The sequence below is a fragment of the Mastigoproctus giganteus genome, chromosome 4, assembly GCF_048544385.1.
Source record: "Mastigoproctus giganteus isolate SK-2022 chromosome 4, ASM4854438v1, whole genome shotgun sequence".
Lineage (NCBI taxonomy): Eukaryota > Metazoa > Arthropoda > Arachnida > Uropygi > Thelyphonidae > Mastigoproctus > Mastigoproctus giganteus.
The window spans coordinates 204551530-204572857 of NC_143578.1; the positions used below are offsets into that span (position 1 = coordinate 204551530).

A 21328-nucleotide genomic window follows, 5' to 3' on the forward strand; every position below is an offset into this window, starting at 1 on the left:
CATGGATTTTAGTAAAGAATTTGATGACCTTCATAGTGGATTAAAGTGAGATCCATTGGGGATGGATCTCACTTTAATTGAAGCTCCCCCCCATTTTTAACTTTTTTAATGGCATTGAAAAATATAAAAATACATAAAGGGCACATCGCAATTTGTAAATGGTGCTGGAGAGTGGTAGTGAACATAACCAGGCCATATTACTTCAAAACAGCATTGTCTGGTTACAGAGATGGTCTGAAAATGTCATTTACAGTTAAATTCTTCCTTATATAAGGTCTTGAACTTGAGGAATAATAATCTGTGTGATTCTACCTTAGGGAGGGCAGAGAGAGAGAGAGACAGACATTCAGCAATGAGAAGGACTTGAGGTAGATAAACAGGCAGCCAGGAAATCTGTGCAGTACAACTGGCAGCCAGGAAAACACTTTTATCCGTGATTTACTAGCAAAGCATATTTATCAGTAATGTACTGGACCTTTTGAATATTGGCTAAAGGAGATTATAGTTCTAATAATATAAGTCAGCTGGGAAACTGCTCTTAAAATATGCCACATCTGAAAAAGACTTTGAACTCCTTGAATGGATATGGTGAAGAATGACTAAACTGGTAAGGAGGCTGATGACAGTATAAAATTAGGTACTTGTTTCACCTTCCCTCTAAACTGAACGTGGTTGTCAGGTATTTTTTTAACAATGTGCCTTATGGCTAAAAATTTCTCTATTATACTCAACTGTTTAAAAACTGTTTCAAAATGTCATTGTGATGCTGTGAGGTGAGATTTGTGTAGCAGGGGGATATGCATTAGTCTGTTGACAGGATATTGTCTTCTAACACTCAGCCATCCCTTTATCCAAAGCAGTAACTTGCCCTTAATGCCACACTACTCCAATTGTACAGCAGTTTTTTATGTGCAACAGTATTAAAAGCTTTCCTGAAATCCAAGTATATGATATCAAAATTGTCTTTTGCTCCAGTTTCTTTGTTAATGCATCATAGTGTCCACTTGCGCCTCTGTAGCCAGGTGGGAAGGAGCAGCAGTATGTAGCACACGCTTCTTGATTAGACCGGCGTTCGAGCCCGTCACCAACAAATACGGAGGATGCGGAAAGGTCAGGGAATGACCACTGCATATCCACGGAGCAATATGGCCTTAGTTGCTAATGCTCCTAAAAAAAAACCAAATAACAATAACATAGTATCCACTCAGATTGGCCAGACAAGATTGCTCCTTAACAAACCCTTGCAGTGACTGCAGTATATTTGTCTAGGTGGTTCTGCATTACTTCTTTACCAGGAATTCCATTATTTTCCCTGCAACAGAAGTTGAGCTACTGTTGTCTTCCTTTGTTCTGCCCTTTGTGAATTGGGGATACATTTGCACATCTCCCGTCCATAGTGGCCTCCCCTGAATCTAGAGATGCTCTCATAAGTATGGCTAAGGATTTGCTTCCTCCTTTACTGCCTCATTTAATATAATTGAATTGATCCCATCACCCCAGGTGCCTTTTTTATGTTAAGCTTCATATCAATTATCACTAGACATCAGATTATAAGCACTAAAAAACAGGTCAAATATATTCAGCAAAAAGCTGATATTTGCATTAAAACTTTTACATTTATTACTCGTTTATTATAATTAATTGAACCAAAATTTCTTTATATTCAACATGTTGAAGTAATAAAACCATTTATGAAAAGTTTTAACATCTTTTTTAAAAGTTTTCTCTTTCAAACTTACACCTGAAATCAATTTTGTTACAATACTCAATAATATTTCTCAAAGTGGTCCATTGTAAATTTGTGGTGGTGTTCATCCAAGATTATTTTATGTGCAAAGAATGACTTTTCTAATTCTACGGAAGTGACTGCGCTGTATTTAAAAATGTCAGCTTTTGTAGCCTCTACTTGAAATGGAAGTACAGTCAGGCCTTGTATAGCATGATAGTTGTGTTCCTATAAACTCTCGTGCAATATAAATAACGGGCCCTATGGGAAAAATAGGGTTAGGTGCCGACCACCCAAGGTTGAAAACACATTTGTAACCAAATCATTACCAAACACAATAAATAATCATTATAAAATACTTACGTATTTTATTACGACTATTATGTAATAAAATATTGCTAATGCTTTTGCTTCTATTATAAGCAAACTTGTTCTTTGTTTGATTTTCTATCCAAACAGATGACAGCCATTCCATCTCTTCCAGTTTTTTTTTTTTTTGTCCTGATCTAATGGATTTTATTACACTTTTTGAGTTCCTGCTGTGAAAGGTTTTTTTTTTTTTTCCCTCTGCATTCTTTCTGATTATCGGCATTGCCTCATTTAGGCCTGTAGCACATGCAATATCACATGTTCTTTCATTTCGCTCAAATTGTTTCACAATTTCATATTTTTTTCTCTAATAGAGATGGACTGGCCATAAGCCTTACCGGGGAAACCACTGTGGGCCGGAGGCCAGAAGTGTGATTTTGGCCATAAAAACTAGTATGAGGCTGCTACAAATTTTTCCAGGTAAGAATTTTTGACCCGGTCCACCTCTGTCTATTGATATTGCTTTTCTTTTTCTCTCTGAATCTGTAGTGTCTTCACCAGGATGCTTCCTTTTCACACCTTTTAAGTATTTTACTCATTTTTAGGGAATAAAGCACAATTACAAAATGAGGAGGCATGCTTGATATTCATAAACAAAGCTGTGCATGTGTAGCAACTGAATAAACAACACCATAAAGGCAGAGACACACCATTAACACTTCACATTTTACTAAAGCACATTTCTGGGTGTTACTACCATAACACAATAAAAACAATTTCCAGTTGCGTTTCTGCTGGTGGAATCTGTTACAAACTGGTAGTAAACTTCATCTAATTGCATTTGTGATAATACTGATAGCTGGAATTGTGTGCTTTTTTACGTTATTATGGTGAAATGTGTTTCCCCTTCACTGATATAAAAAACAAAATTCTTTTTCAGAATCTTCTCTTCATTGCTATCGTATGTTTGTTTCAGCTGGGGTGATTCTGCATTTGACTGCCATTTCTTGTAAACACAAAGGCGAATCATGCATAAGCGAATTTGGTTCATGTTATATATATAAGATATCGTTACCCTATTTATAAATAGTGTATGATCGAATTCGTGTAGTGTAAACACGTGTTATACGAGGACTAACTGTACTCGTTTCCTTTCCCATTTATAAATTCATCTAATTTCTTTAAAGTTTGAAATTCTTAGTTCTTTTCTTAAACATTATTGTATTTTCTTTTTATTTCTTCTTCTAAGCCTCCAGGTACAGTTTTTTGGACAAAGATCATGAAACGTGGGGCCTTTCTTTGAGCAACACAATCGGAGAGATGGACAAAGTTGAATTTGCAATTCAACTTTGTCCATCTCTCCAATTGTGTTGCTCAGAGAAAGGCCCACATTTCGTGTTCAATTATACAACTAGGTAACCAGCTGAAATAAGTCTAGATGAACAATAAATGTTTTCTAGCCAAAGAATCAGAAAGAAAAAGTCTTCTAAATAAGCTTCCATCTTACAAATTGCCAATTGTTTTTTTCAAATTGTTTCCAGTTTTCTCTCTGACCACTCTCTGAAGGTGATGGTAGATGACACTATCTTCTAGCTTCTCTGCTAATGCTGGTGTTCCCTGCCTTAGCACTACCAATAGTCGCTGAATATGTACTATCCAAGGAATCAACAAATTCTTTTATTTAATCAAAATTTATACCATAAAACGATGCCACTTGTAACCAATATTTCTATCTTGTGAGAACAGGATCAGGTGGAGGAGTAGGTAGCATATTTCCATATGATGCTAACCTTGAAGGTGCTCTTGACAAAATCTTTTTTATACTAGAAATAAGTTTGTTAATTTCATCAAAATTCTCTCTAATTGCCTCTGCCAACTTATGTAAGCCATGAGCTAAGCAAGTAACGTAGATCAGATATGGATAGAAAGCGTGTAATGCAGAAATGGTTTTTACTGTATATGAAGCAGTGTCACTGAAAAAATTGCAGACCCTTTCACTTTGGTTCTATTCTGGCCATAATAACTGCAAAGAATCATTACAAAATCTTGCTGTTTTAGAGTAACCTTTTTGAGGGCCTTACAACCAAGTAAATATGGACACAATCATTCTGTATCTAATTTTCCATTTATAAATTGTGCAATATAGCGACCAGAAATGTTTATCGTTTCATCGACAGACATCCAAATGTAGTTTTCACTTGATAAATCTTGATGAATTTCTTGAATAATTTCATCATCAGTAGTGTTAAGGTAATTCTTTCTCAAGGTAGAGTCATCTGGAATATTTTGATTTACACAATTTTTTTCAATAATTTCTTGAAGAGTTGATTGTTTAACTTAATGGAAGGGATATTGTTGCTTACCAGGGCCTTTGAAAAATCCATTTCTTTTGAAATACATGGCTTGGTTAAAAGTGACTGCTCTAGAAGTTTTTCCTTGCTTTTCCTTTGCTTGCCCATTGCTATTTTCAGTTGTTGGTCGATCTCGAATTTTTTCCCTTGTATGGAACATTCTTTTTGCATTCAACACAGAACACAATAATGCCATCCGTAGTAAAATCTTTTCCATGATTGGCAGTCCACAATTCCATACAAAGTTTATTTGATGTAGTCGATAGCAAATGAGAATGATAGCAAAATAACATTAAAACATTTCCCATGCCAATTTGAGAAATTTTTCCACGGCCAGTGAAATATTATCCCATGCTAATTTTATTGTAATGCAGTGTGAACATTTTAAAAAAATGATAAAATTAAGGAATATGCAGTGTTGCTTGTAATAATTGTGTTATATGCATTTATATGCACTAACGGCTACAATAGCTGCAATATGCAATTGCATATAATCCAAAGTCTGGTTATCATAAAATCATTTTGCTCCTTGTTCAATTTTGATAAACTTCTGGCATTCCCCCCTCTCCGAAAGTACTCTATTAAAAAGATGTTTACTAAAATGCTACAAGAAACCTTCGATTGAAAACTTGCTTAGCTCAAAAGAACATGTGCTGCATGAATTTGATGCAAAATACTTATTCAGTTTGTCAGCAATCTGAGAAGAATCATCAGCAGTTGAACCATCGACATCAAGTGGACCAATGGCACTCAATGCATTCCTTCTGCTTTTAATGTAAGTGAAGATGGCTTTGTTTTTTTCTTAAAATCAAACCATTTCTATTGGTTTATTGGTTTTGATTTTAATGAAATATGTTATGGCTTAACAGCTTTCTAATAGGCTCAAATATAAAATTTCATGAAGATTTATTTTCCACAGGATGTCAAGTTGGTGCATGTGTGTGGACGTGCAGAAGACAGTAGGCACTTATACATTTCTGAATGTGCCTAAAAAATTGAATGTCGTTTGAAGAAGTCTAATTTACTTGCGTAGTGTGACCATTCTAATAATAAGATATTGTACAGGCTACTTTTTGTTATTCATATTATTGCACACACCATAGTGTATTGATTTTTTTAAAATCAATTTAAATTAAATAGTATAAATAATAATTAAAATTTAAATTAAATAGTATATTTTCCCCAAACGTTTTCTTCATGTGAAAAAGCTAAATGCCACAAGTGCCTAATTTTCATTCGAAATTAAGTTTCTTGTTGCATTTTAGTGGAAATCTTTTTAATAGAGTACTTTAGGGAATTGGGGGTGGGGGGGAGAGCCTGAACTAACTCAGTTTAAAAAAGCCTGAAAATTTGAATCTGATTTTAAAATTCCTTTCACACTGAGAAAACACAGTTTGTATTAATAATAATAATATTAGTATTATTTTGCATTATTTATTCCCTGTAGGGGCAACCTATGAACTAGCTCAATTAAAAAAGGCTGTGAAGGCAGATGCTAAGAAGTCAGCTATGGAACCTCTTATGACAAGGTATTTAGTGATTAGCATAATATATCAAAAATATATAAAAATATCATAAGCATGCTTTTCAAGAGAGATTTTTTTTACTAATATTGACATCTTCAGTAATATATCTGATTTTCAAGAAAACCAAAGCCATCTGATGATATATTATTAAATAGATCAATACCATTCAACTTCTTGAGCATTTTTTATAGCAAAAAACCACTTCATTATTTTGAAAAGGAAAAGTGAAACATGCATTGTATAGAGAATGAAATGATTTTGGGCTGCTGCATATTTTATTATTTGAAAATAAAATAAGTATAATTATATTAAATTACAAACAATTTATAAGAATGCAATACAATTTTTAGAGTGATTCTGCATTTGGGGTGATTAAAATGTCCTTAGACTTAAAATGTCCATTCACTAAAAATGATAATTTCAGAAAAGAAAAGAACATGCAATAATGAAACACTGCACAGGATCTATGGTGAATGACTGCAGCTTAGTTCCTTTGCAAGCAGATCAATAGACTTAAAGACAGGTTTCAGTAGAATCCTGAAACATTACCAAAATATCTTGTATTAAATATGAATTGAGATAATAATACCTCAATAAACACCTTATACACCCGCACACATGGTAAAAGAGAGTGCATATCCCCCCCACCCCGGATTTTTCTCTTTAATAATGAAATGCTAACAAATAGTTTTGATAGGAGATCTAAATGGACAGATCCATTTAGATCTCCTGTCCATTTAGAGATCCAGTAGATAAAAGGGAGATAGAAATTACAAAACATTGAGGTCTTAACTGTGCAAAATTAATGAAGAACAAAAAATTTCCAGGAGCTGGGAACATCGATGGAACTAATTAAATGTGGACCACGAAGTCTTTTCGATCTGATAGCACAGCTGATTAACAGATTTAGTGGAGAAGAGGCTGTGAATGACAACGGTGAGAAACTTATCGATTCCTGTAAAAAGTACCATAATTCTTAATACCTTTTTTCAACACAAAAACATTCATAGATATACATAGGAGCAACCATCATTCCAGCAGAAATAAATTATAGACTTTATAATTACTCGCCAGAAGTCGGTATGGACAACAAAAGACTGCAAGGTAATGAGAGGTGCCAACTGCGGGTCGGGTCATTACCTGGTGAATGTGGATATATTATTGAAATACCAGGATAAGGGACAAGTGAGACCTAATATGATGAGTAAAGACAATAGGGTAGTACAAGAAAATATTGCTTATAAACTGCAACTACTATCTCACAACAGTATTAAGGATCTTTACTAGAGAAGACTCCAGAACCATCTTTCTCTCACATTGGAGAAATAGAAGAGGTGAATATCATATATAACAACATTAAAACCACCATACACAAGGCTGCTAATGAAGCACTAGGCCTAATAGATCACAAATATAAACAACTGTATTGGTGAATGACAAGGTTGCGGGTTTGGTGAAAGAAAAGAGCCTATAACAAATGGTTAATAAATATAAATCAGTAAAATAGAGAAGAATACAAAAAGTGCAATAGAGTAGTTAAAAGGAAAATTGCTGAATCCAAGAATGGAGCATGGGAGAAAGATGTCGAGAAATTGACAGTTCGTTAGGAGAAATACAGTCATCCGAAGCCTGGTGAAGCTTGAGAGCACTGAAAACAAATTAATCTCGATCGAATAAGAACTTTATAGATATGCCAACATGGGAAAAATCATTATAATAACCTCCTAAAAGAAAGGCAATCTCAATATCAGAGCATAATTACCCCTCCACCAGTAGATAAAAGGAAGATAGAAATTACAAAACATCGAGGTCTTAACTGTGCAAAATTAACGAAGAACAAAAAAATTTCCAGGAACTGGGAACATAGCGATGGAACTAATTAAATATGGACCACCAAGTCTTTTTGATCTGATAGCACAGCTGATTAACAGATGTATACATCTAAGGAAAACTCCAAATGAATAGAAAGTAAGTTATTTCATCCATATATAAAAAAGAAAGTAAGCTGGATCCAGGGAACTATAGAGGCTTAAATGTTAATTGCACTATTTCCAGACTATATTCTAAAGTGCTTCAGTTAAAATTATGAGAGGAGGTAAAAGATAAGATAAGTGAAGAACAAAGTGAATTTAGGTCAGGTCGCTCTTGTGTGGACAATTTGTTCATTCTACTACAACTAGTGGAGAAAAAAAATGCAAAGAATAAAGATACCTTCTTTGCCTTCATCGATTTAGAAAAGGCTTATGATTCCGTTCCAAGAAAGGAATTACGGAAAGCCCTTCAAAATATATTAGTTGATCCAGAGCTTGTGGAACGATTAGGGAATTTTACAATAACAGCTTGATATATATTAAAGTAGCAAATACTTTATCTAACCCAATCTATCCAACAAAGGTGCTGAGACAAGGATGTAGCCTATCACCTTTATTGTTTAATGTTTTCTTGGAATGTGCTTTACAAGAATGGAAAAGAAGCTGTTATTGAATGGGAGTACCAATTAATGACGGATATCTTTGGAGTCTAAATTTTTCCAATGATCAAGTTGTCATTGCACAGGAAGCTTATGATTTAGAATACGCGTTGAGAAAATTGCATCTTACATGTGACCAATGAGGCCTCAGCATCAATTTTACAAAGATAGAATACTTAAGCACAGCAGAACATCTTGATGAATTGGAAGTTAGTCTATACATCTAAAACTTGTTAACTTTTTCAAATATCTTGGATATAGATTAACTAAGGAAGGATTGGGGAAAGAGGAAGTTTTCACACAAATTCATCAAAGTTGGAAGCTTCTTAGTACCCTCAACTGTATATGGTAGGACAACAATATCTCCTGATGAACTAAAAAACATATTGGACAGTCGTTAGTGCAATCGGTACTTTCCTATGGCTGTGAGGTATGGTCACTGAAAGAGGATGACAAAAAGAAGCTTAGGGCCCTAGAGATGGACTACCTATATCGGAGTGCTAGGGGTTTCTAGGCTAGAGAGGATAATGAATGAGGAAATAAAAAGATGTATGCACGCAGATGAAGATATTATAGAACAAATAGAAAATAGGAGGTTAAGATGGTTTGGATATCTGCTGTGCATGAATGAAGAGAGATGGCCTAACATTATGTATGAGTGGATACCACAAGGGAAGAGAAGGCAAAGATCCCCTAGAAAAATATGGAAGGAAGGTGCACTATCAGCCATGAGAAAGAGAAATTTGAAAGCTGAAGATGTCCACATTTGGCAAATTTGGAAAATGGGAACGACAAGGCTGCTGTATTAAGTCGAACACAGATAGATAATGAAATGCCTTTTTTAAAGGACTGCCTAGGAAGAAAATACACGACAATATAATATAGACATTATATGATGACTGTCCATCATCATTGTCATAATCAAAAAGGAGTCATAGAGGCACCAAAGATGAACCCAGTTCTGGATGACCCATGACTGTGCCAACTATAGAAAACATCAGTGCTGTTCATGACCTGATTTTGAAAGATTGTTGGATTGGGTTACATAGCTAAGATGCTAAACATATCCTTTTATGCACTCAGTTCTTTGATGGACAGTATTCACGATATTGTTGACAAAGACTTGAGTATGAAAAAGAAATCAATTAAATGGGAACCAAAATATTTGAATGCAGGCCAGAAGAAGAAGAAGAAGTTGAATTGAGCAAAGAGTTCTTTCAAAATTTGTCCAGGATTTAAACAAGTCTTTCAGCCAGTTTGTGACCATGAATAAAACTTGGTTTTATTACTATGATCCATGAACCAGTCAACAGTCCAGGGAGTGGTATCGTGAAGGACTTCCTCACCACTAGAAATTTTTAAGGGCACTACCGATCAGTTTTAAGGGCACTACACGATCAGTTTTTTTCAAACAAAGATAGCAAGTCATTGATTACCTTCAAAAGGACAAATCCATTATGAATATATTTATCTTTATAAGCAGTTAAAGGCCATGTCACCCTCTCCAGAGGAATTTTTTTTCTTTGTGACAGTGCTCCAAGTCATATAAAGCTTGGAAAACCATGGAAACAATCATTGATTTAGGTTATGAATTGTTGTCATATTTTAATCACCTAATGTGGCCCATTTAATAAATGATCATCTCTTTCCCACACTGTGAGAAATATTTGAAAAGGTAAAACTGCGGAAAATATTTACGTATTTGTGTAGTTGAGGATTAGAGCAACCCCAGAGGCTCACATCTGGTGAGTATGGGCTTGGCACGACCAGGGTCCCGAGCTGGATATCATCATTCTTCTGTTTCTTGGTGATTCCCTTCTACTTCTCTCTCTCTCAAAAGGTAATTCAGAATTTTTTTTTTGCCTGGTGCAGCATAAGCTTCAGGCTTCCTTGTACCATAAGGCTATTAATAATAATAATAAAGACCATGTGTTGTGTAGGAGTTGAGATGTAACCGTTAGAGGTGACCAATTTGAAAGTTGATTCTGTAGGATTGTAGGAATATTTTTATGCAGTAGCTGAAATCAAATCAAAATTTGTATACCCTACCTGTGTTTGATTTAAGTAATGGAGAGACTTTCTGCTTACCAAAGACAGTGCTGTGTACTGAACTCTGCATTACGGATTGAGTGCACATTCAGTTTAGAGACAAATACTGTTATCCACAGTTCTACTATACATTGCTAATACTTTTTAAAATTCAATAGCATCATCAAAATAAGTCTGTTATTTGTTTAAAAATTTGAGACATTGGACAGCTGGTTTTGAAACATACCTTCTTCTCAACAGCTGGTGGGTGGTCTCTATTAGTGGTAGTAATTTGAACTGGAAAAATATATTTTATCCAAGTGAATAGCTAAGCAGCTTATTGAAGTGAAATTTCTGTTCAAAAACATAACAATTGTGTGTTTGCCTTTAATTCCTAGAATTGCATTTCATTTTCTCTTTGCAATACAGTAATATAGTATTGCAGGGGTATTTCAACATTGTATTTGAAATCAAAATGAATGTTTTATCTGCATATGATTTTTGATACAAGAGCTATTAAAAGAATTTATTACGGAGAGGAACAAAAAAGAGAACTAGAATTCACCTTTTAGAAAATTGCAGTGAAAGCACAGAGAAATTGTTCAGTCACAATTGCTTGGAACCCGGGGCCAGTAATATATCAAGTGCTTGTTCATTAAATTGAGATATTATTAGTTAGAGGATCTTATTGCAACCTACCACACCTAGTTTTTCATTGGTAACAACCAGTTGTAGCTCAGATCTAAAAGTATGCATAATAGTTGTTACTGTTATCCTAGTGCATGTTTAGGTCACCATCAAAGCACAAATCAATCCTTCTGGACTCTCGACCATTCCTTCGCTATTTTCAGGCTGTCATATTTCCTACTAGATCTTTTGTCCTAACCAGAGTAATCCCTCTTTTTTCTCTAATGCTTGCGTAACACCATCGATATACTTTCCTCTTGGTTTACCTCTAAGCAGCTTGCCATTTATTTTTGCTTTGAATATTTGTTTAGCTACTCTCTCATCTCCCATCCTTTGTTCGCCACCTTAGGTGCCTCCATAGCCAGGTGGGCAGGAGCAGCAGTGTGTAGCACACGCTTCGTGATTAGATCGGGGTTTGAGCCCGTGCCCACCAGATGCGGAAAGGTCAAAGAATGACTACAGCATATCCCCGGAGCAATATGGCCTTAGTTGCTAATGCTCCTAAAAACCAAATAACAAACAAACAAAACACCACCTTAAATTTGCTTCACTTACCTCTGACTTAGAATTTGTTACAAAACTTTTTCTTATTTGCAATATGTTCTTATCACTGCTTTTATGTGTTAGTACCATTCATCCTCATCATTTTTATTCAAATACAGTTAGAAGAAAAAGAGTGTGGTGACTCAGACTGAACCATATTAGAATAGACTTTTGTAAGGCAAAGGACACAGATGGAATACACTTTCTTGTGACCATACCTTTGGAAGAAGACCACCGATCTTGCTAAAATTGATCCAGATGGTTCTAGCAATGAGTTTTTTTCGGTTTTAGAATTGCAGTGGATATTAACAGTGAAGTCTAAAAAGTCAACTGGAATAGCATGTCTAAGATAATAGCAAAAACCTCGATAAGCGATTGGGGGTCCAGAGGTAGGCAACCATTTAAAACTTGGAGTGCAGCTGTCGAAACAGTGCGACAGGTTCGCCATTAAGAGCATACGTCTTTGGATAGAGGAGAGTTTCTCTTGGATGGCAGGCTTAGTATACAAAAACCAGGCTCCAGCACCATAGGTACAAATCGGAACAAACACCACTTTGTACAAAAGACGAAGTGTACAATGATTAATACCCCAGGATTGTTGCGAAAGACGGACAAGCATAGATCATGAAGGTGTAAGATATGTTTCTGGAAGTATAACTTACGATCTAGAATAATACTCAAAAATTTATACGAGTCAACCCTGGAGAGAAAATGACCAAAAAGTTTAACATTCAGAGGCCTGAAAATGTTAAGGTTGCGCTTAAGATAAAGAAGCTTAGTCTTGTTCGGAGAAATGGTAAATTTATTAATAATGGACCAAGAGCACATATCATTCATAATGCCACTGGCAGTACTTTCCAAAGAAGCACAAGAATTACCAAAGACAAGAAGGGTTAGATCATCAGCATATGCTATTTTAGAAGAATTTGGAGTTGAATGAAGAAGTCACTTATCTAGAACCAAATCCCTGACGAGTGGACCAAGCACTGAACTTTGTGGGCATCCTCGAGAAACAGAACGACTAAGTTGCTGAGTTCCACAAATGACTTGTAAGAATATGATAAGAGGATAAATGTTGACCATGGTGATGGGCATAAAAGAGAGTCATAATCTGAATAACTGATTATTGTAATAATAACACTAGCCAACAATTTTTTAAACTATTTTTCAATAACATCAACAAAATCAACTGATTTTGACTAAATCACATGTGCTGACAATGAAAATGATAGTAGAAAGTTTGTTACATGTCATGTTTTCATGTCGTGGCATCGTGCTCCTTTTTTTCCAAAAATTGTGAATTTTTACTTATCTAAATGTGCTTGACTACTTTTCTTGTAAATTAATTGCTTGAAAAAAAAAATGACCAGAAACATTCCAAATGGATAAAAAAATAACATGTTTAAACTTTATAAACACCTATTTGAATTTAAGTAAGCAAGTAACCAATGGAAACAGTGAAAGGAGTGAAGGTGCATTTGAGTTTCTGGTCCATAAAGGTATAAAAAACAACATTTTGGAATTCAAAAGGACATCACCAAGGGTGTCAAGACTAATACTCAAGATTTCTAAGTACAAGCTAAAGTTTATAATGATTTATGCACCAACATCAAGCCATGATGATGAAGAGGTTGAAGAAATGCACACCAAAATTGAGTCTTCTAGATGAGCAGAAAACCCAATACACTATTATTATGGGGAACTTCAATGCCAAGGTTGGAAAAAGACAAAACAATACAGAAAGGGAAACTATAGGAAATTTTGGAATTGGTGAAAGAAATGAAAAAGGCGAAAGACTTGTGGAATTTGCAGATATAAGGGAAGAATACAAATTTGTGTCCCTGAAAATACCATTTTTATCTGGATGATTCCACATTTAATTTTTTATGCCTTATATGGTTCTATGTGGTCATTATTATTTTTTAACACTTGTCTGCTTTCTGAAGTACCTGTAGACAATTTTTTTTGATATTGCATTGTAAAGGAAAAGTTAAGAAAACTTGGTAAAGGGAAATTAGGGCATATGTATAGCACAGGCCCCAAAAATGATATTATATTACCTATAAATTAACAGTAGTATGGTGTTTTTTATGCCAGTACTTAGGAATGCATCTCACTTTTTTAGTAAATTGTTTTTAGAATATTTACCTTATTTTCTATTTCTTTATTTTTTATGATAACATCAATCGCAAAAGATATTAATTTTTCTGTTTATACCCGGCATGACAACCAACTCAGTAGAGTTTACAATAAATCGTCAATACAAATATGTATCGTATTTAGTAGTCACGGCTTGAACCCCGGTCCATTCAAGGAACACATGCTATGCACTCTCGCTCCTGACACCCGGCTACATCAGGCCATTAGAACCTGTAGTACTTAGTACCATGCATGGGTTGAGAAAACAGAAGATACTTTTTGACCATAGACTTAAACTTTTATTGATTTTAATTTTCATAAAATTCATATTAACAAAGGTTGTTCCAAAAAATAACCTTTGCTAACTAAAAGGGATGAATGAGAAAGAGGAAAAGTTACTTTTTTGAGTTTAGAGTTGGACAGTGAATGGTTGTTGACTGTGTGAGGCATATGTTCACTGGAATTACAGATGCCAATTCAGAACAGTGTACATGGAAATATCTATAGAAAAGGCATGCAGCAGAAACTGAATGCCTTAGAGACAGAGGATGAATCGAGCTTTTAAGAGATGGTTCAGACTGGCCTCTTTTGAATAGTCAAGGAGTTTGAGAGAGGTTTTAGAAACATCCCAGATGTTGTTAACAGTATTCCATGGAAGGTTGGATTTGAGTACAGAATATGAGTAGTTATTTCAAAGTCAGTATTGGTGATTTGCTTATGCCAGGAGTATAGAAATCTTGATAATTTCCAGTAGAGATATTTCATGTTTTCTAGGAATCTGAGTGTCATTAAAGATGAATTTAGGGGCAATAGACTCTCTCTTTCTTTTTTTTTTTTTTTTTTTTTTTTTTTTTTTTTTTTTTGTGAGGAATATATGTCAGTACTTAATTTTAAAAGAAATTATGTTAATTAAGCTGTTTTTACTCCATGGTAGAATTATGCAGATATTAGAAATGAAGGAATTGGTGGTGGATATTTGAAAATTGAAGCCGTTTGTGCAGGGCATGGTTTGCCTAACTGGAAGGTGGATTGTAGCGTGCTATCATATGCACAACTATAGACAGGATTTCTAGTCAGTGAATGAAGATCAGTAAATATATAGGAGGGAAAAAGAGGGTGAGAATGAACAGAACCCTGGAAGAGCACTAGCATTATGAGAAGTTAGAACACAGACAACTGTCTATCATCACCCATAGTGAGTAATCAGAGAGAAGACTGACTACACAATTGGGGAAAAAAACCTGATGGAAAACTATATAATGGGAGCTTGTTTAGAAGACCTTTATGCCAAACAAATTAAAAGCCTTCGTAATGTCATGAGCAGCTGTTTGAGTTTCGCTGAAGTTTTCCATCAAATCTGTGTGATGCTGATGAGTAACGTAAGCCAAGATAACACCAGTTGATTGACACTGAGGAATCCATATTGGCAATAATTGATGAGATGGAGTGTTTTGAGATAGTTTAAAAGTTTGTGGAGAAATCCATCAACAAAATAAGAGCTTATTCTGTTAAGCTCTTAAGTTTGGAAAGAGTAGAGATAAGTACAGGTAACCCTCGTATAACATGGTTATTAGGTTCTGAGAAAATGTCATGTTGTGTGAAACCATATTATACGGGACTATGAAAAAGTACAAAAAGGGGAGGTTACGTTCCAAAAGCTAACAAAAATACACTATTTTCTTAACAAAATGTGAACAAAACTAACAAAAATACACTATTCTAGATTTCACTCTTCATTCTTCTACTCTCTTTAAAAAATCAGTAATTTGGGTTTGTATGCTTTTGCTTGATCAATATTTTTTGAAGCTCCCTTTTGAACTTTGGTCTCCTTTCAATCAAGAATCTGTATTCAAAAAATAAGATTCTAATTGCTTGGCGAACTTTATGCCTTCCGCTATGCTTTTTAGTGTAAAATTCGGAAGTTTAGAATTTTTATCTGTGCTATCATCATCTGAATTGATTTGATTTTACCTCCAATGCCATTTGCACCAAATTTGCTACGCCGGCCTCTTCTTCTACCAGTAATTCTTGAATGTCTTCCGTAATGATATATTTTTTAAAAAATTTTTTAGGAGCATTGGCGACTAAGGCCATGTTACTCTGTGTATATTGTCTATAAATTTCGTGTGTCCTGAGTTAGATTTCTGTTTGGCTGGACGAAAAACCTGAGTTTCCGGGAGAAAGAAAAACCATGCTACCCTTGCCTTGGCCCAACTGACTCAGCCATGTTTTAAAAAAGACCCATAACAATTCCTCCCTTCATTGACAGGATTCAAAGTCAGATCTTTTCGGCGCCTCTGTAGCCAGGTGGAAAGGAGCAGCAGTGCGTAACACACGCTTCTTGATTAGACCAAGGTTCGATCCTGTCACCACCAAATACGGAGGATGCGGAAAGGTCGGGGAATGACTACCGCATATTCCCAGAGCAATATGGCCTTAGTTGCTAATGCTCCTAAAAACCAAATAACAAACAAACAAACAGATCTTTTCTGGCCCTGAGTGCCAAGCGATAGTTCCCGTGCGATCTTTCTAGTGAGATTTTCTAGCAGTTTTCCTAGGACGAGTAATAATCTAGTAGTACTAGTGCCTTAATAATCTCTCCACCACTCGCAACGTTACTGCTGACCGCTCGCAACATTACTGCTTCACTGCTGACCGCTCGCAACATTACTGCTTCACTGCTGACTACTTGCAACGTTACTGCTTCACTGCTAACCCTGCTTGCAACGTTACTGCTATCGCTAGCAATGTACTGCTCTCCTCATCTGCTGATCGCTTGGTCACTGGTTGGCACCGCTCCTGCCTCATGTGGCAGGGTCGGTAACCTGGGAGAAGGAATTTCCTCTTCCAGGGCTAAAAGGAGCAGCGATGGGATTGCAATGCATATCCACTGCTAGAGCCCATGGGTTCCAGACCTGTTAACTCAGATTTAGAGCATGACTTGAATCGTCCAAAGAGACTACGGACAGAAAAACAAACTACAGACATGCCAGCATTTCTCATAATGCATTCACTATCCACACAACCTTTTCTAATACAGAAATGTTTAGAATCGGTTGTTGGATCTCCCAAAATGGTTAAACGTCTCCAATCTGGAGACCTTATTCTGTTACTCAGAAAAATTGTTAAAATCAACAACTTTTAACAATATTCCTGTGTCAGTAACAGCCCATAACACTCTGAACACCTCTAAAGTTATCAGTGAATGGGACTTACTAAATGTGTCTGAAGAAGAGATAATTCAAGAGCTTAGCGAACAAAAAGTGACTCATGCACAAAGAATTATGACAAAAAAAGATGGCAACCTATTACCAACCAGGTCCATTATTTTGACATTCAGTACTCCGAATCTCTTATAAAAGCAGGTTACTTAAACTGCAAGATTCGACCTTACATCCTGAATCCCATTAGCTGCTTTAAGTGCCAGAAGTACAGCCATTCTCAGACGGCATGCCAAGGTGATGCTGTGTGCCCCATTTGCGGCTCCAAGGAGACTGTACAACTTCCACTCCCACTTCCCCAAACTGTAAAGGTAGCCATCCTGCATTTTCTAAAGCGTGTGGCCTTTGGAAAACAGGTAAAAAAATCCAGAAGTGTAAAGTGGAGCATAAAGTCACATACCCTGAAACAAGAAAGCAAATAATGCTAACCATGCCTAGCCGATCATATGCATTGATCACCAAAATTAGCCGCTCAGCTGCAACCCAAACAAATGTCACCATCGAACCGAATATTTCCTTTGCCACCTGGGCCAAAACTATGCTAACTTACAATAAGAAAACTACAGTCAGTGAGACCAGCAACACCACGATAAGCATCCCAACTGATGCTATCTCAACCTTGCCCAAAACAACAAAATCAGCTATTTTTGAAAACCAGAGGAAAGTGAAACCATGCATTAGCAACATGGAAATGGAGGTGCAGTCAGTGGATGAAGACACAGTACTAGAGTTACAGGCTAATGATACCATGGATGCAGGATGCCCAACTTTTCCCAGAAATGAAAAATCAAAACTAAGCAGACAGAAACCTTCTCAGAAAAAACAGTCAGATCAATCTTCCTCAAATAAATCCAACCAATGAATAAATTCCTTCAATGGAACTGTAGAGGAGTACACAGTAATATAGATGACTTGAATGATTTACTCATACAAACTAAAGCAATAGGTGTATGTTTACAGGAAAACTTTTTATCATCACAAGTTTCTCTGAAAATAAAAATTATACTATGTTTAGGCGAGACAGGGATTCTGATACTCCTGCTCGTGGTGAGGTGGCTATTCTTATCAAAACATATCCAACTACAAACCTACTTAGAAGTTGTAGCGGTTTGGATAGCAATGGGAATATCGTTAACCCTTACAAATGTTTATATGTCACGTAATTATCCTTGCTCCCAGACTGAACTTGACAATCTTATCACACAATTGCCACCTCCAGTCTGTTTACTCGGCGATGTCAACGGTCACCATACATTGTGGGAATCTTCCACCATGGATAGGAGAGGCCAATTAATAGAAATATTCCTGGATAACCGTAACCTGAATCTGTTGAATTCTGGCTCTCCAAATCATATCTAACTACTTACAGGTACTACATCAGCCATAGACTTATCCATATGTTCAGCCCCTCTTTTCCCAAGCATGGAATGGTTAGTCCTAAGTGATCCATTCCACAGTGACCATTTTCCTATCATCAGTTCAATTCCAACACAGACGATGTCATGTCCTAAAGGCCGTACTTCTTAGAATTTTCATAAAGCAGACTGGAAAAACTATTTAACTTGTGTCCTACTTGACAAACTATATGTACAACAAACACATATTGATGACATAATTGATCACATTACAAGCCATATATTATCTGCAGCAGAAATTTCCATTCCAAAATCTGATTAGCTCAAGCATGTACACCAAAATCAGTGGTGGAATGAAGAATGCTCCAAAGCGAAACGAGAAAAAAAAAAACCATGCCTGGAACCAGTTTCGCAAAGTTCCAACTACCGCCAACCTAATTATGTACAAAAAACTCAGAGCCAAAGCAAGACAAATTAGGAATACAGCAAAATGTGACTCCTGGATTAAATTCGCCTCAGCTATTAACAAAAATACTGACACTCGAAACATTTGGAAAAAAATTCAAGCCCTCAATGGGAAATTTCTACTGCTGCAATCTCCGATAATACAATGCAATGGGCAGGACTTATCCTTTCCTACTGACATTGCAAATGCTTTAGCAGAATCTTTTTATAACATTTTTGCCTCTTCTTGTTATGTGACCTTTCAATGCACTAAAACTGATGCAGAACGTCATAAATTTAATTTCTCAACTAGACTTTCATTTCCATATAACCAGCTGTTTACTCTGAGCTGAGAGAATCTTTGAGGAAATCTCCAAACAGTGCAGCAGGACCAGATGGCATTCACTACAGTATGCTGAAGCATCTGTGTGAAGCCGATCTCTACATACTGTTACTCTTTTATAACTGGATTTTCTCAGATACATATCCTCTGTCGTGGCGTCATTCCTGTATTTGTGCTATTCCAAAACCAGGCAGAGATCCTTCTCTAGTTCAGAATTACAGACCAATATCATTGACAAGCTGTTTGGGCCAAATCTTTGAAAAGATGGTGCATAAGAGGCTCACCTGTATTCTAGACTCCAAAAATCTCCTTTCTGATCACCAATATAGCTTCCGTAAAAACAGGTCCATCCTAGATGTACTTGTAAAAATTGAATCCAACATTCGTAATGCCTTCATCAGGAGACAACATCTAGTGATGGTCAACCTGGATATTCATAAAGCATTTGACACCACATAGCATCATGATGTTATTAAAGATATGCATCAGTTGAAGCTGAGAGGCCATCTCCCTTTAATAATTCAGAACTTTTTAAAATTGCGAACATTTCAGTTCCGATATAAAAACATGCTGTCAACATCTCACATTCAAGAAGAGGGTGTCCCACAGGGTTCCATATTGAGTCCAACCCTATTTGCGATTAGGGTCAACAATATTTTGGAAGAACTTCCAAAAACGATTGAAGTATACATGTATGCTGATGATCTCATCGTATCCTGCCAATTGCAAAGTATGAATACTATTGAAAGACAGCTACAAATTTCTTTAACAAGGATTCAGTCCTGGACCTTACGCAATGGGTATCATCTCGCTGAACAGAAAACCACTACCACACATTTCTGCAAACTTCGGTCACTTCATCCTGCATTTGACACCACATGGCATCATGATGCTAAAGATAAATAACGTGCTGAGCTAAAGATAAATAACGTGCTGACCGGGCTAGCCGTGGGTAAAGTACCTGCCTGGCAACTCAAAGGTCGCGGGTTCGAATCCCGCCTCGGGCTTGGATCAGAATAGTGCAAAAACTTTGGGAGGTGCATTATGGCCACAGAAGTCGATGCGCCAACAACTAACAAAAAAAAAAAAAAATCATAATAAATAAATAAATAACGTGCCAGTTCCTTTTGCTCACACTGTCCATTCCCTTGGCCTGATACTAGACAAGAAATTGAACTTTCAAGCACATGTGGCCTATCTTCAAACCATCTGTTAAACATCCTCCAATGTGTGTCATCCATGTTATGGGGCACTGATCGTTATATCCCCATCCATCTTTATAGAGCTCTCATCAGGTCTTGCTTGGACTATGGCTCTCCAGTATATGATTCTGTGAGGAAAAGTATTTTAGAACGATTAAACACCATCCAGCACAGTGCTTTGAGAGTCACTCTAAGGATGTTCAGAACCTCCCCTGTTCAGAGCCTTTACATTAAACCCCATGAACCTCCCTTACATCTTTGCAGAAAAACATTACTTCTGATGTATGCTGCAAAAATCTGCAGTCTTCCCTCCAACCATTGTTGGAGATGTCTGTACAATACTGAATGCGAGTCATTTTACGATAGTGTCAACAAAATAAGCAACTCGTACACCAACCATTAAGTTCAATTATTACTGTAAACAAAATATTGATACAAAATGTGAAAATTTTTATTTACAATGAAATAAATAAAAATAAATAAAACTGATGTAATCTACCATAAAATGTGATCACTGTATTTACAATAAAACTGAATTAAAACATCGTTACAATAAAATAAAATAGTATAAAACATTCACGTAATTAAAAGTGATAAACAGGTTTTATTGCTTTTAATTACGCATATGTTTTATAGTGTTTTATTTTATTGTAATGATGTCCAGGTTTTATCACTTTTAATTACGCATATGTTTTAAAGTATTTATTTTATTGTAACAATGTTTTAATTCAGTTTTATTGTAAATACAGTTATCACATTTTATAATTTATGGTGGATTACATCAGTTTTATTTATTTTTATTTATTTCATCGTAAATATAAATTTTTACATTTTGTATCAATATTTTGTTTACAGCAATAATTGAACTTAATGGTTGCTTATTTTGTTGACATGAGTTTTCCCAACCTCGGAGGCCTTTTCAGTATATTTCAGGATATTTTACTATTGTAAAATATCCTGAAAAATATAAAACCTAATGAAAAC

General features: G+C 35.8%; 1 protein-coding gene across 1 annotated transcript in view; it reads left to right on the forward strand.

Annotated features, from left to right (window-relative positions):
- The window catches only part of Pbp95 (proximal sequence element A Pbp95), a 542864-nt gene that overhangs the window by 149531 nt on the left and 372005 nt on the right, over positions 1-21328 (forward strand). Inside the window, exon 6 of the mRNA XM_090372002.1 lies at positions 5834-5915. Coding sequence (XP_090228128.1) covers positions 5834-5915 — 82 coding nt within the window. The remainder of the gene's footprint in view (positions 1-5833; positions 5916-21328) is intronic.